Source organism: Dermacentor silvarum, chromosome 7 (assembly GCF_013339745.2).
Source record: "Dermacentor silvarum isolate Dsil-2018 chromosome 7, BIME_Dsil_1.4, whole genome shotgun sequence".
Classification (NCBI taxonomy): domain Eukaryota; kingdom Metazoa; phylum Arthropoda; class Arachnida; order Ixodida; family Ixodidae; genus Dermacentor; species Dermacentor silvarum.
The window spans coordinates 120,773,468-120,789,172 of record NC_051160.1 but is presented as its reverse complement, the minus strand read 5'-3'; the positions used below and the strand labels follow the sequence as shown (position 1 = coordinate 120,789,172).

General features: G+C 41.8%; 2 protein-coding genes across 5 annotated transcripts in view; one reads left to right on the top strand and one right to left on the bottom strand.

The window, feature by feature from the left end:
- Positions 1-1,290: 1,290 nt before the first annotated feature.
- LOC119459130 (uncharacterized) overlaps positions 1,291-15,705 on the bottom strand; it is a 47,242-nt gene continuing 32,827 nt past the window's right edge. The window contains exons 2-6 of one of the 4 annotated variants that reach the window (XM_049671160.1): positions 11,263-11,469; positions 9,819-9,882; positions 4,254-4,416; positions 2,565-2,683; positions 1,291-1,322 (exon numbers count right to left, since the gene is read on the bottom strand). In XM_049671160.1, the coding sequence (XP_049527117.1) occupies positions 2,569-2,683; positions 4,254-4,416; positions 9,819-9,882; positions 11,263-11,451 (531 nt within the window). In that variant the 5' untranslated portion in view covers positions 11,452-11,469 and the 3' untranslated portion in view covers positions 1,291-1,322; positions 2,565-2,568. Of the gene's footprint in view, positions 1,323-2,564; positions 2,684-4,253; positions 4,417-9,818; positions 9,883-11,262; positions 13,802-14,272; positions 14,406-15,705 lie in introns of those variants that run through there. The other 3 variants (XM_049671162.1, XM_049671159.1, XR_007468011.1) reach the window with 3 other exon arrangements.
- On the top strand, positions 7,468-9,783 carry LOC119459131 (tigger transposable element-derived protein 4-like). Its single transcript, XM_037720959.2, has one exon. The coding sequence runs from the start codon at positions 7,985-7,987 to the stop codon at positions 9,266-9,268; it is 1,284 nt and encodes a 427-aa protein (XP_037576887.1). The 5' UTR covers positions 7,468-7,984; the 3' UTR covers positions 9,269-9,783.

The following is a 15,705-nucleotide window of genomic DNA, read 5'->3' as shown; positions in this document are numbered from 1 at the left end:
TAATGGTCAAACACCACGCGGGGAGCACGTTCGCATCTATTTTATCGGTAAATATGCGGCGGCAGCTGTAATCTTCATCCCACAGACGTGGCGAATGTTCTGGCCGAAGGGGGCATTTGCTTGGTCAAGGGACACCCAGATACATACCTGTACATCTCTACAAGGACAATTTTCAAGATGCAAACACCCACAAGTAACCACAGAGAAATTGGTTGGGCACTGGGATTCGAGCAGAGTAACTGCCATATACACTGTAAAAAGAAAAGCTGCAGTCTACGGAAAAAACTGAAGGTAAAAAGTTGCCGGACACTTTCCGTAGAATGAAAACGGTGTGCTCCGTAGAACGAACAGTCCGTAAACCGAGGTCAGCAATTACAGAACTTGTCCGTTAAGTGATACTGGAAATAACGGACAGTCCGTAAACTGAAGTCTGCAATTACAGGACCTGTCCGTTAAGTGATACTAGAAATAACGGACAGACTACGGACAGTCCGTAAACCGAAGTCTGCAATTACAGAACCTGTCCGTTAAGTGATACAAGAAATAACGGACAGACCGTATATATATACGGTCTGTCTGTAATTGAAAAAACGGGCCTCATTTTACGGTCTGTCTGTTCTATAGAACAGACTGTAAAATGAGGCCCGTTTTATCAATTACAGACATGCTGTAACTAACGCTGTAAGACAACAGACAGTCCATAGAACGCGTACAATGTAAAGCAAGGTTTCTTGTAGCAATTACAGAAACAGCCCATTTATTGGAAATGAAGAATGGTATACTGAAGAAAAAAAATGTACCGACACTATGCAGAACTTGCGGCTATACAGTTGGCAAAAAAGGTTTGAGAGTAGATGCTTCTGCACATTTTTTTTACACAGCATAAAAGACGCAAGATGATGGCAAGATCATATAATACAGGAAACAGCATCATCCATACTCTTTCCTGTTTCATTTCAAGTTTTACATAAAACAAATTATTGCAAACCAACTATCATAGCGCGAAGTACAGAAATTATTCAATGGTTCATAATGACCAAATGGTTTTCCTCCCAAACATAAAGATTTATATAGACTGAAACCATGTAAAAACAGTGTTCGCATGTTCCCTTCTTGCATCCACTGCTTTACTTTCGTCATGTTATTGTGTTGTATACTTGGGCTGTCAATGGCATACATAAAGCATACTTGCGCAGCTTCATGTGAACCCAACCCATCAACCAACTGCTGGTCTGAACAAAAGTTATATTTATTACAAAAAATAGATGAAGAAAAAACAGAAAAAAACTGCAGGACTAGAAGGATTCCGGAAGCTTCATTACCTGAAAAGAAATGAATAGAGTAAGTTATTAGGGCCTTCATTAGCCCCCCCCCCCCTCAAATACATCAAGCAGACACCATAGGAGACACTTCCTCAGCTGTAAAGTACTAGGAAGTGCTAGCCCATAAACCAGTCTCCACGTGCAGGCACTATTTGCCACCACTGAAAAACCACCTTCCTAACTAAAAAGCGCCAGGTGTTGCCTACTGAAACCTACATGCCAAGTGCAATATCTCTTGCAATGGGGAGGGTGGGGCTGAGAACAAAACAGAAATGACATGCAGAAGACAGCATGAAGTGCAGTTGGGAGCAAAAGTCTAGAGACCATGGTATAAGCAAAAATGTAAATTTTTTGCCTAGCAAGCAATGCAGCGTGAAATAGTCAATGCATTACACTGGTCTAACAGGAGCACACAGGCCTTAGCACTTAGTGTCCACCAAGGCTGCGAAGAAAATATTTGATGGCACCCTGTGGTCTCTAGACTTGCTCACAACTGCATATATGGCATCTCATTTGAATATTGCTGCACTGTCAAACTTCAGAACCAGTACTTAATTGGTTTTCCTTAAATGGTGATGCACTTATGACATCCCCAGAAATATCAGCCAGTAAGAAGCACCCATTGCATGCAATGACCTCTGTCAAGCAGTGAAAAACAAGTACAGCCGGCCCTGTGATCACATAAAGCGAGTCAATGCTCTGAAAAAAAAATGTGTCAGGCCTGTGTCATCACATGGTCCATTCATCCATTTAACTGATTTAGTGCATTAGCTATAGCTAGTTCAATGCCAGTCCTTACTCATGCAGCACGGGCATGACAAGTGGTACGAGCCCAACACAATCATGCTAGTGCAAGCTAAATCTGCCTGCACGTCAAGTGTGAAACAGACAAGTGCAGACTAAGTGGAATGGACCTACAGTAACCCTTCAAAAAGGGGCTAAGTGGTTACGTTATCAGGTAGGGCATTTATTCGAGCCAACAGATGCATCAAATGGTTCTTGCTAAAATGAATAACTTTATGCCTAAATAAGAACTGCCTAAAGGGTATGGCATCTCTGTAGCTCCCACATTTTTAAAAACATTGCCGAATAAAACCCCACCTAAATCCTAAAACTGAACATTTACTTCGAACAGTTTTAACTCATTGTCAAGTCGAAGCATGGTATTTACAGCATTATAAAAATGACACACAACATGCATAAAAATGCCCCGTGAAAAAAAATTTAGATATAACCACTCACAGCTTCAACATTTCACTTGCAGCTTCCGGGCTAATGACATAATCTTGTTATGTACACTTGTCCGAGACTTCTTCCCTTGTGCTTTCGTGCCCGTTGAAGGTTGTATGTGAAATAGCAGCCTGCAAGACAAATACATTTCCTTTAATACACATATCGGGTACCATCAAAGCACTTTCTTCCTTAATGCAATCTGAGCTGCTACCGCCCGCAGGGGCTGCTCCTATGGTCACTCAGTCCCTCTCGTGCCCGAGAGGCAGCTCTTAACACCCTGTGCAACTTGCTCGAGCAGTCTAACCGCGCCAGCCGGATACTCAACACGACAAAAAACAGTGCCAGTGTATGGGTGGGGGAGGGGGTTTCATGAAAGTCACTCCACAAGCGAGCTATGAGATATGTGCTTCTCTGTACATATGTAAAAAGTCTCCCTCTATTCTCTCTCCCTGTTCATTACTCCCACACCCACTGCTGACCGTTGTTCAGGTGTCAGCCGTGCATACTAGACAGTTACGGTGCAGTCAGCAGTAAAAATTTCTTTCCTTTATTTTGAATATATATATTTCTTCAAATAAACAACCATTTAGTACTAATGCAATCTATCACCTGAATATCTCGCCTCGACCAGTTAAGTATCCATGCGTACAAACTTCTTTTATACAAAAATTAAAGGGTCATGTATGCGGCTTATACTGTGTGCCTCAGAAAACACCACGTAAAGTTTAAAAATAAAGTGGTACACTTCAGGCAGATTAGGTCAACGTATTGTCATCTCAAGTAAAACAGACCGTTTTGAAGCAGAGGAGGTTAGCTAATGAGTGACGAAAAGCTGTACAGCGTACTGAGAAACAACCAATAAAATTGCTTGCGTAGTACTTCTTTCTGGGGTCACTGAAGAAATATTGCTGAATGCTAGCACATCTAGTTTTCAGCACAGTAAAATGTTTTCGATGAATGAGGCCTGCATACCTGCCATAAAAACTGTTGACAAGAGTTTCCATTCGAGAGCTGTGCCAGGTTATCAAAACAAAGGGGCCAACGAGGCCATGGTTATTTGCTTTTTTTTCTGATTAGTGATTATCATGCACTCCACGTTATTTGAAACAAATTGAAGGCCCTGAAGTTCAGACGTGCAAGTGCACAGTGAGATTCCCCAAAAATATTTTGCAAGCTTTCTTTAGAGCCCCAGAAGTACTAAGAGCTAACATCTTGAAAACAACTTCGTTGGGTATTTCTGGGTAGATTCTACAACTTTTGAAATAAGTCTTGTACCATAATACAATATTTAAAATTTTACATAAACATAATTAGCTAACAAGACGACTCCAAAATGAAAAAGAATGAAACGTGACTGAATAAATGACAGTATCATTTTTAGTTTGGTTCAAGCACTCATGTTACCTAAATACGTGGCGGCTGCTTTAACAATTCAGTGATGCTACAGGCAAGACAAGGCCCATTAGAGCCCGCTAAAGTATGTTATACAAATGCTATCTGGCTAGCCCAAACTGCTTTGAGTCCCCTATGCTAAAATTTCATCATATCCCTTATCTGCTGGCATGAACGTTTTGAACTATATCAGAAATAATGGAAGTCAAAGGAACATTAAAGATGGGTAAATATGCAAGTCTGCACTGAAGCGTAAAAACTGCTTAAAAGTAACATGTTGGTAAACTAAATAGCAGTGTCCAGTACCTTTGGAGAAACTCTAGTGTGGTTGAACCCTCCTCGGCATATGTGATATTAAACACATAATAGCACAAAAACATCAGGCAAGTTGCTTCCGTGAAGCTCAACGCTTGCGAGAAGAGGACCTCGTGGTCGCATGTCACAAAGCATTGCTTGCTGAAAATGCTACCTGTAAAAATGGAATAACAAAGCATTCAATGTGGTTAATCTCTTGGATGGTGTTAGGATGATCAGAGTAACCTACAGTACTTTCCTACAGCAATTTAACTTAACTAAATGCATCCCCACTCGGAAAATGCCATTACATAAGCTATGCCAGTGTGCATGGATGGCATTAATTTTAACAGAGTACAAGGGCACATGTGTCGTATAAAGTACTACCTGGATTCTAGTGGCAATTGAAAATGAGCAACTTCTGCAATGAATGACTTCTGCAACCATGAAGTCATGTTAATCAGTTATGATGCATACCAGAAGTTGTCACTATGTGCCAATCCAAAATAGGTTCTTCTGGGCAAATCAGTGCTGGTTCTAGAGCATAGCACTTTACCATACAGGATATCAGTAAAGCTCAATAAGGCAAAAGAAATATTGTGTATAGCATGAAAGGCACAAACAGTAAGTGAATGGAAATGAAAGATTACAACATGCAGATCCAGTGGAGAGTGTGGTAAAGAAACACAGACATGAACGTATGCAGAAGGGTTAAAAAATACAATTTAAAAAAAAAGAAACAAATGGACATACATCAGTACATGTAGAAAATGCATCATCGATAAAATTATTGATAAGTTAGCGCTAAGCCAAGACAACGAGAATGCGTACAGCACTCTGACAATGCCTTGAGGTGCAATCCAAGCGACGACACAAATGAATTTAGATTGTGAACATCACTCAAGAGGTAATTCCAGAGCTCTACCATTAATAGAAAGAAAAAAGTATTTTGGTTTGTCATAATATGATGAAAATGGTATATATTTACCATGGCTTGTTACCAAGGGGACGCGCGCTATCACGCAGGGCGAACTCCCCCGCGCGCTATCACGGAGGGCGAACGCTCCGTGGAAAGCAAACGCGACCATTGCGCGAAAGGCCCTGGGGGTATGGCAGGGAGAGAGGGAGGCGCGGCGACACTGTGCTCCGGCACCAAAGGCGTATATTGCAACCAAGGCAGTGCAGGAGGGAGCGGGGGGCGGGGGGGGGGGGGGCGCAGCTTCTACTCTGCCAACAACCGTGCTCGTACGTTAGCTGTGGCGGTCACCTGCTCCGTCTCTTATCTCCACACGGCTGTGACCTTTGTATGCGCTGTGCATTCACTGCTCAGTTTCCGTTGAAGCAATAGATCGCACGAACCTTCGCCCGCTGCGGCGGCTAAGCTTGCTGCCAGCGTTTTGACAGTCGTCTGCAGTCATTCAGTGTGATCTATTCATGTTTGCTTGTGCGCTGACACCACGCTTGTTAATTCAGTTAGTAATAGTCGAGCCTATCTCACATGCTCATTTTCCAGCCTGCGCTACACATGCAATGCTGCCCGGATCGGCAGTGCAGCGCTACAGGTGTGTATATATCCCTTCGCACCCGCACGTGCTGCCCACGGGAAGCGCTTCTCATCAACACCACCGTTTCACACGCGCCTCTTCTGTCGGTCTACTTACGCCGCAGCACACCTGCTTACTTACTAAGCTCATGTTTACTACAATTCATATTGCTACCAAAGCCGCTCGCCTTACTTCGTATGACATCGCTGTGTTGCTATCGCATTCATTGCTTCGCCCTTAAGGCGAAACTGATATTTTTTGTAAAGTTTAAGAGGTTGTGGTAAAGAAATTTCAGAGTCCAACTTCCTCCAGCATGCTAGTGTTGGTTTGCCTGCTTGGATGCAAAGTGCAGCTATGGTGTCATTCCTTGTGTACTTGGTGTAAATGAATCTGAGCGCCCCATTTTGAATCTTTCCTAGTGCCAAGTTTAGGTACTGTTCATGTGGGTTCCATACTAAGCTGTCATATTGTAATATTGACCTAACCAGTGCCTTCTAAGCAGCAATTTTACTGACGGGGTAGTCGCCACTATTTTTCTATGCTGAAATCCTAGTTGCTTAAAAGTATGCGTGTATGCATCATTGACGTGAATCTCCCATTTCAATGACCTCGTTATTGTGGTGCGAAGATATTTTACCGAATCGACTCATACCACAGAGGTATTCATTAGTTGAAAATCACTTTTTTACAAGTTAGTCACACGTGGTTTTGCTTGTTTTAATTTGCATACTCCAATTGTAGCACCAAGTCGCAATGTTTTCTAGACACTTATCTGGTCATTGGCTGTTTCGACAGGACTGTAAATATAAACAGGAGACTCATTGGTGAAAAGCCTTGTTACCCCTCGTTCCATACATTAGTAGATGTCGTTAATATAGTGCAGGACCTAGTACCAATCCATGCAGCACACCAGAAAAAACACCAAGATGGTCCAATTCAGCATTATTTATGCAAACAATCGGAGACTGATTGGGCAGATAGGCTTCAATCCATGAAACAAATTTTGACACTAATTCTAACAGTTTTGAGTTTTAAGACTAGTATGATGTGTGTAAGATGTGGTCGAAGGCAATTGAAAAAAAAATCTATAAATACTATCAGGCTGAAGTCTCAAATGAATTGTTGTAGCAAGGTCGTGTATCATTTCTTGAGTGAAATCCGAGGGGTGCTTCCTAAATATTTCTGCTTTCCAATTTTCAAATGCACCTGCAAACTAATGGCCATCTTTTAGCAATAGCTGTGGTTTTCCACACACAGAAGTCTGTGTAGACAGAACTTTGAGGGATCTTTATTGTATGCTTGCAATGTCAGTTAAGCAAAACAAAAATGTACGTTGTGCATTTTGGTGCAAATATGTTCTTTCATAAATCAAGAGTGCATTATATTCAGGTGCATTTTTATTTCCTGCCTTTAAACCCGCAAAAATTGGATGCAGGTTAGGGTCGAGTAAGTACGATACTTAACTATTTTTTTGCCAGCTCTAACATGGTGGCAAAGAAAAAAAATGCATATTGAGATGCACATAAATTGAACTCAGTATGGCTGCATTTCGCTTCTATGTGCAAAGTACTGCTTCACACAATCAAGTTCATACTTAATTGCTTCTTAACTATAAGCACTCACTACAAAAGGCACCAAGTACCATCCTACCATCTTGATTTTCTATCAACTGAGCCTGCGTGTCTTGGAACAATACAGTCGACTCCCGATAATTCGAAGTCGCTTAATTGGAAATTTCGGTTAATTGGAAGTGAAGCAGGGGTCCCGTCAGTTTTGCATGCAAACCAACAGACAAAAATGCTCGGTAATTAGAAGTTAGAAGTCTAAAATAGTGGTTAATTAGAAGTTATTTCTCAATCGGATGTCTCCACGTGATCGTAATGTTAGAGAAATTTCCTATTTTTAAAGTGAAAATCAGCTTTGCATGCCGCACGGGCATCGTTGGCATCGCAGCTGACTACAGCGCCACAGCTCATGAAGCGTCAATGTTAGGTACTGGCGTCTTCGGCATCGCAGCTGACGACAGCGCCGAAGATCATCAGGCGGCAAGGTTAGCCGCGTCACGTGGTCTTTCTGTGGCGTTGACGTACTAGGCCTCTCTGTGCTCTCCGTTTGTTTCCTCGAGTGTTGTAGTGCGTCAGGCCTCGTTGCACAGAGGTTCCGCTTGCGGCGCGCCGCATTTCACCTGCAGTCGCGACAATGGCAACCCGCGGACCTTATCGGACGCTTGACTTGGCGACGAAAGTAAAGATTATGAAAGAAGTTGAGGAAAGAGGCATTGCCAAGCAGGACATCGCGCGAAGGTACGGCATCAAGCCCAACACTCTTTCAAACTTCCTGAAGAGCAAGCGCTCGAGACTCGAAGCAGTTGAAAAAGACCAGTTCAAGATGTCTCGCAAGAGAATGCGCACCGGCGCCCATCCGGAGTTAGAGCAAGCGTTGCTCATTTGGATTAGGGAGGCACGGAGCAATCACCTTCCGCTCAGTGGCGATATCGTTGCAGCGAAAGCCTTATCGCTTGCGGCGATGTTAGGAATTGAAAACTTTGCCTCTTCAGATGGCTGGTTGACACGTTTCAAGCAACGTCACGACCTGGTGTTCAAAAGCGTGAGTGGCGAAAGGGCGTCCGTCGACCAGGAAACATGTGCGACGTGGAGAGAACAACAGCTTCGCGAATACTTGAGCGAATATAAGCCGGAAGACATCTTCAATGCCAACGAGACGGCACTTTTTTACAAGATGTTACCCGAGAAGACATTGACCTTCAAGGACGATGACTGTGCTGGAGGGAAAAGCAGCAAAGAGAGAGTGTCCGTTTTAATTGCCACGAACATGACTGGCAGGGAGCGATGTCACCTGCTGGTGCTCGGCAAGGCCGCTAAGCCTAGATGTTTTAAGGGCGTCAAAACGCTGCCCGTCTATTACGCATCCAATAGAAAGGCGTGGATGACGTCGGAACTATTTAAAGACTGGCTACATAAACTAGATCGCAAGTTCGCATCATCTAACCGTAAGGTATTGCTTCTTGTTGATCAGTGCAGTGCCCACATGAATGTGCCGGCCTTGAGTGCCATCCGCGTCGCCTACTTGCCAGCCAACACAACATCGGTGTTGCAACCTATGGATCAGGGGATCATAAAAAATGTGAAGGTGCTGTACCGAAAGCACCTTCTCGAGCGGATGCTCTTGTGCATGGAGAGCTCCATGCAGTACGAGGTGAGCGTCCTCAGTGCTATCCACATGTTAGCGCAAGCGTGGGGCCGCGTTAAAGAAGAAACAATTGCAAACTGCTTCAGGGCATGTGCTTTTAGTGCAAGTGTGGCGGGAGTTGGTTCGTCTTCTCCAGCGGGGGAAGCAGACACAAGCGAGCTTGACGACCAAACTCTTCAAGCAGCTCTCAGTGACGTCACTTTCGAAGAGTACGTCGCCGTTGATGGCACTGTTGAAACGTGCAGTGCACTGACGGACAGTGAAATTATTTAAATGGTTCGGCCCAACGAGGCTGCTAACGAAATTGACGGGGACAACATTCTAAGTGAGCCACAACCTGCGGCTGCTGATGTAGCTGCGGGCCTTGCCATCGCGCAGCGGTTTTTTGCTGCAGAGAGCAATGCCGACGAAGCACTCGGCCACGTCTACAGCCTGCAGAACTTGCTCTCCGTAGCAAGATGCCGCAAGCAGAAGCAGACGGCAATAACCGATTTTTTTTCAGTCATTTTTCGAATAAAAATATCCGTTTTTGTTTTTTGTGGTTAATTGGAAGTTCGTTTAATTCGAAGTTTTTCGCAGTGCCCGTGAACTTCGTATTAACGGGAGTCAACTGTAATGAGTATCGTTGATGCATTTATTGATGGTCTCACAATCTGCGAGTGAAGGGATACTGTTCATTCACATACCTCTAGACAGGGGGTGCTTGGAATAAATGCCCATGCTCAGATTGATTATTTTTTCGTAACTTCGAGTTAATATTTTCCTACAAGACGCATGCAAATACATGACAACAGTGCAAATTGAAGCCTATATGGCCATTTACCCAGTGCGATGACAGTAGGTGTGAGAGGCAGCTCTTCCAGCTTTTCCGTTATGCTTGTTCCTTCCTGAAAGAAAAAAAAGGGGGGGGGGGTGCGATTTGCACCAGTAGCACCAAGCACTTAGTGAACTGTTTTCCTTTCAAGACATCAGTTAGTACAGAAACAGAATGTCACCTGGTATGCTGCTGCCTATGGTGAAGTGAGCTGTTTACACAGTGATAAAACGAAATATACAGTGCTAGTGCAATGGAAGTGAGAAGTTATGTTTACAGCTTCTGGTTCCACTTCATTTTACCCCTCAAGTGGTTGATATTAACTTGCATAATATTTCATACTACATGCTTTTACAAAAGTAACTTCGATGCCCTACACTGCAAATTGTTATAGTGCGTGCTTATATCCTAACACTTATGTAGCACAAATTGATTGAAAATTTGTGCACAATCAATGGTAGGTTGAATGCAATCAGGAGGCCACTACACAGCAGCATTTCTTTTTAGCCTCATTGCTTTGGCATTTTACAGTTATGTGAAAAAAAAAATAAAGATCGAGTTTGTAAATGATTGAACAATGCTACAGCAACAGCTTTGTATGTCATAAACATTGTTAATTTTGCACGTAATTTTCTGCTAACAATTTCACGCATCTGATTAAATTACAAGCCAAACCTTGAACATTGTGATTCCAAGGGTAGCACTGAGATTACGAAGTGTATTATGGAATTTGAAAGGCTACCACAGCTAGCAAAATCTAAGTGGGAAGAAAGTTCGAGGCTATGATTATGAATACTTAAGTTCAGTAGTAATGAGCAGAGGGTGAAATTTTAGGCATTAAAATGGGGGTTTTGGAGGTGCCTAGTTTAGGTGCAATGAAATCTCAAATATGCACACTAAACTATTTCGAATTACAATGCGTTCTATGCATTGATTTTGTTTAGCCCGTTTTTATTATATGTAACCGACTGGTTACTTGTGATGCCTGAAAGGCAGCAAATGCATGTTATGCAAGCATTGCCGCTCGCGCCTTTGCTGGGCATAGAAAGGACACTTTGCTGTCAATCCACATATTGCACCCAACATGCCTAAACATCTCATTACACCATGACCTCAAGTATGTCTCTAGCAGTGTATTTGCATATGGTGATTGAGTACTGCATTGGAACAGTCTCGTAGCTTATTCTCTTAACCAAACTCACCTGCTTGCTGGAAAGAAAACGTGCCTCCCCACCGCTTTTCTGCAATATTTGTGCCGAATACATTGCGAAACGTAAAAAGACATGCACCGATAGAACAGCGACTCTACCGCACATGACATCAATTATTTGTAGCAATCTCAAAAAATTTAGCCGTCAAATGACAATTACATTCAGGAGAGCTACCATCAGGAGTAGGACAATGTTTTCATGTCAGTACTAAGGAGGAAACCAAGTAATAAAATGCGACTTACTTCAAAAACTTGGAAAAGCTGCCTTTCATTTTCCTTAAAGTAGGCACACAGAAGTGGCATCAGTGCTTCTTCCGATGCCTTAGCATTGCCTCTTTTTTGTTGTTCTTCAACTTGAAAAATCAAGTACATGGTGTCCTTCTTCAGCACAGGTGCCAAGTGCTTATGCAGCAGCGGTGCACATGCTGCCATGTTTTCCTCAAACACAGCCTGAAACAAAAATAAAACACTCACTAAGATACACGACCCCCACATATGCATGTGTGCTGCAAGCAAAATATGACAGTTAAAAATGTACGATTCCTTGTGTCTCATACGTAATCTGTTTTTCGAGAAGGAAATGCCTAACCAATGTTTACATTTGGAAAAAAGTTTGCACACGTCTGCATCAGAAAAAAATGGGGTTATTCAGCAAAAGGAATTGTTATTTAAAAAGAACAAATCACAATTTGATAAAATACACAGTTGCAATTTTATGAGCAAATGTCATTGCCCATCATGTATAATATTCCATGCAGGTACGGCAATGTTTTGTCATGATACAAAAACCAATTTAATAGCTCAAAACCTGGAGAAAAAAAAGTTGAAAAAAAAGCTAGAAAAGCACATCACAGAACATTTTTTATAATTTGATGATTTCCTTGATTGAACGTAAGCAACACTATACTTTTATGTTAATTTGTCCTTTGTGAAGTCTTTAGGATACTTATGCAACCTAAGAATGGCTTCCGCCTTTTTCCAAAAGGTTTATTTCTGCTGCTGTCATTTGATCTTGCAACATGGCATGTTTATTGTACCGCCAGTGCTTTTATCGTGCAACATATTCATGACAGTGATAGCGCTAAGAGACTTTATGGCTTGTAAAAACACTTCGTGCTAAGTTCTTCTAGCAAGTAAAAATAAGCTCCCCACAGAAAACCCATATTTCATGCTGTATCATTTTCAGGTTAACAAAAAAGCAAACCCGCTCACAAATTTTCGTGCAGTCATTCAAAGTGCAAAAATTTCTCAAAATAAACTGTTTACTAGCTTTTTTTCATGTTACACATTCAACTTATGTCATACATTGAAAGAAGAATTAACTTAAAATTATTTCCAATGTTACAATTTGTTTTTTTTTGCTAGACATGACAGATTACAAGTAAATATGCCATGATATTTTTTATGCTATAAACTATGAAAAAGTTCAATGATTACCATATACAGGGTGTCCCAACCTACATGCAGTACCATTTAAAAATATGCAAATACCACGTAGCTGGACAGAACCAAGGTAACGTTGTTTGCCATCGCTTGGAGATACTCAAGATTTTGTTGCATTCTGCCTAATAGTCTTAAACTTCTCGAATATTATAATTCAATGAAAAGTGCTAACGAGAATATTGTGGAGCAACATCAATTGCCACGCGAGACTGGACGCTCAAGGTACTTTGCGTGTATTTGTTGGCTTCTTTCACGCTCGGAAAAACACTTACGTAGCACGTATTGAGCAACAAAATGCTGTATCAGTTTTTCCATGTTGCTCTACAATTCTCATTGACACGTTTTGCCTAACTATAATATCTGAGAAGTTGATTAATTAAGACTAATTATGTAATTAGGCAGAATGCAACAAAATAATCTTGAGTATCGCCAAGCGATAGCAAACAACCTTGGTTCTGTCCAGCTACGTAGTATTTGCATATTTTTAAACCTTACTGCACGATAGTTGGGGCACCCTTTATAATACAACATACGGTAAATGGTTAAGCCATCAAATGTGTTCAATATGCATGCGTGTAGTGCAGCCTTGATTTATCAACTACTTAGCTTACCCTTTAAACTACAACATTCATTCCTGATCACAATAAAATGTCAGTGCTTGCCTTTACATCCTTTCCAAGGAGCTTGTCAGAATGTTGGTAGAAAAATGGCCTTTTGAATAGAAGAGGCCACTCTTCCTTCACTTGGGTTGTGGTTGGGAATGGATCACTGTTTACAAAGTTTCTCTGTTCCGGATATGTTTCCCCCATATATAAAAGTGCCACAGGCACATTGACATCTTTCAAGCTCTTCCTACCCTCCTGCTTCAAGAAATTAATTTTTTCTTCAATGTCCTGTGGATGCTCCAAATTTCTTCGCGGTTGCCAATCAATGCATCCATAGGACCACTTTTTGCTTCTTTGGTGTTTTCTCTCGTTAGAAGGCGAGGCTGGCTGCTTTCCTCGGTAGATGTTCTCGACTCTGTTTTCCAGTTGTTGGAAAAGAGAGTCGTAACCTCTACCGAGGAGGTGGCCACCTATTGCCTTGTCTTGCAGTGCGCTGGGAAATTTCAGCACTATGGCTGAAGCTACAGACTTGATGAGTTCCCGCCTTGGCCTCGAACAGAATTTTGTTAGCTGGTCAACAGTGGACCTCACCAATTCCCTCCTCTCTCTTGGAGGAAGAGGTCCGTTAGCTTCAAGGGCAGTTTGCACACTTACTGGCAATCTATCAATTTCAAGCTTAAATTGAGTGTTTGCACTGTGGAAGGTTTCCACTAGATCATCTAGCCCGGAGCTGCCTGTAGGAGTGAAAAAAATTCTCTATCATACGTGCAAAATAAAACACTGAATTCAAGTAAAGTGATTTTACCTGGCAATGCAAGACAAGTGTGACAAGTAGCTTTTTTCATCAATTAAGGCTACATGCTTTTGAATGGGCAGCCTCGTGTTTGTTATTTCTATCTAGATAAAGAAATGCACTTACTGTAATTAGAATTCCATTTTGATAAATATTTAGCAAACACGGCAACACTGGTCTCCCGTCGGGTATTCAAGGTGTAAGCATTTGCTACCAAAAAGAACATGTGAGCCTAGCAGTCACTTCAGTGCACACTACTATTACTGTTTTGTTATTGGCCTAGTCATGCCAGTGAAACAACTTGCAGCTCCTATTCCTTCCTTGTAAGAGTTTTGGACTTGCGCACGAGTTAAAAAAAACACAGATGGTGTAGTTAAAAATCAATTCGGGTAACTGATTAAAAATAAAGTACCTGGAACAGCCTGGTCAACTGGAATTGGTGGAATTACTTCCGCCACAATGAATACTCTCTCTTCAAGTGGAAGTTCTTCCAATACGTCCTTGAAGATGTCTTCATCTAACTGAGTCCAGTCTCTCAAGAAAACCTGTAGAAAAACAATATGAAACAAAGTAATATTCAGTGTTCTCCAACAGAGCTCCTTGTAAGCAGTACTAGTGCTCTCCAACGTCACGCCAATGCTGTAACACAGTGCATAGATTGTCTGATGCCATACAGCAGCACATACTACTACAGTCTGCTGTAGATCACAAACTACTGTTACAGGTAGAAGAGTGGCTTGCTACTTATGGCAACTGAATGCCATGCAGGCACACATGACAATAGCTGGCTGCGTTTTATGCCTTTCACTTGTATGCCAGGCTCCCTGAGGGCTAACAATTTCTTCTGAATAGGCATTTTTTTATCAAAGTGAATGGATGCTTTTAGGTTCTTGCACTTAGTTCTCCTGTTTCCAGGTAAACATGGCCAGCTGAGCAATCTTTCACAGAAGCTAGCTTCCACAATGTCCTGATGTTTCAGAAAGGAAAAATACTCAAGCTTTCCATTTTTAACTTGACAATTCATATCTTGCATGGCAGATATTGTTGGTACCTACATTGATCGTTATGTGTATTGATCGTTATGTACATTGATCGTTATGAGTACTGCAAACGACGAAGAAACACAGGATGAGCACTGAACTTCAACTACATTTTATTCACAGGAATCGCCTCATTGAAAACAAACGAAAACTGTACTCCCAGCTTTTGCATATCACAATATCAGAGAAAGAGTAGATCAAGAGAGAAATAATTAAAAAATAAAATTACACCGATCACAGGAATAAGCTAAAAATAAGAACCTTATACGTAGACATTATTGGGGACATGCTACATACAAATCAATTGTGGAACACTGTGCGCATGCTTAGCCCTTTTCTAACCGGGTTCACTTTCTATAAGTGACACAGCTGTCAGGCTGCTGCATGCACTCCCTGGTTTCTAGCTGTGGTATGCTTCTACCAGCTAACGTGCTCTCAGATTTTCATGCTGGAAAGCACATCAGCATTAAAACCAGCGTGACGACAACTCTTGCAATGCAAGGCCAAGAGAGAGAGAGGGAGGGAGTGCATGCTCCAGCCAGACATCTCCGTCACCTTTGGATAGTGAAATAACGTTAGAAAAGGCTAAGCATGTGCACAGTGTTGCATAATTGATTTATAAGTAGGATGTCACGATGATGTCAGCAATAAGGTACTCATTTTTAGCTTACTCCCGTGATCCATTTTTTGCGATTCATCTTTTTAAGTTCTTTCTCAGTCTACACTTTTTCTGTTATGTGTGAAAGCTGGAAGCACAGTTTTTGTTACTTTTCAAGGAAACGATTTCTGTGAATAAAATGTAGCT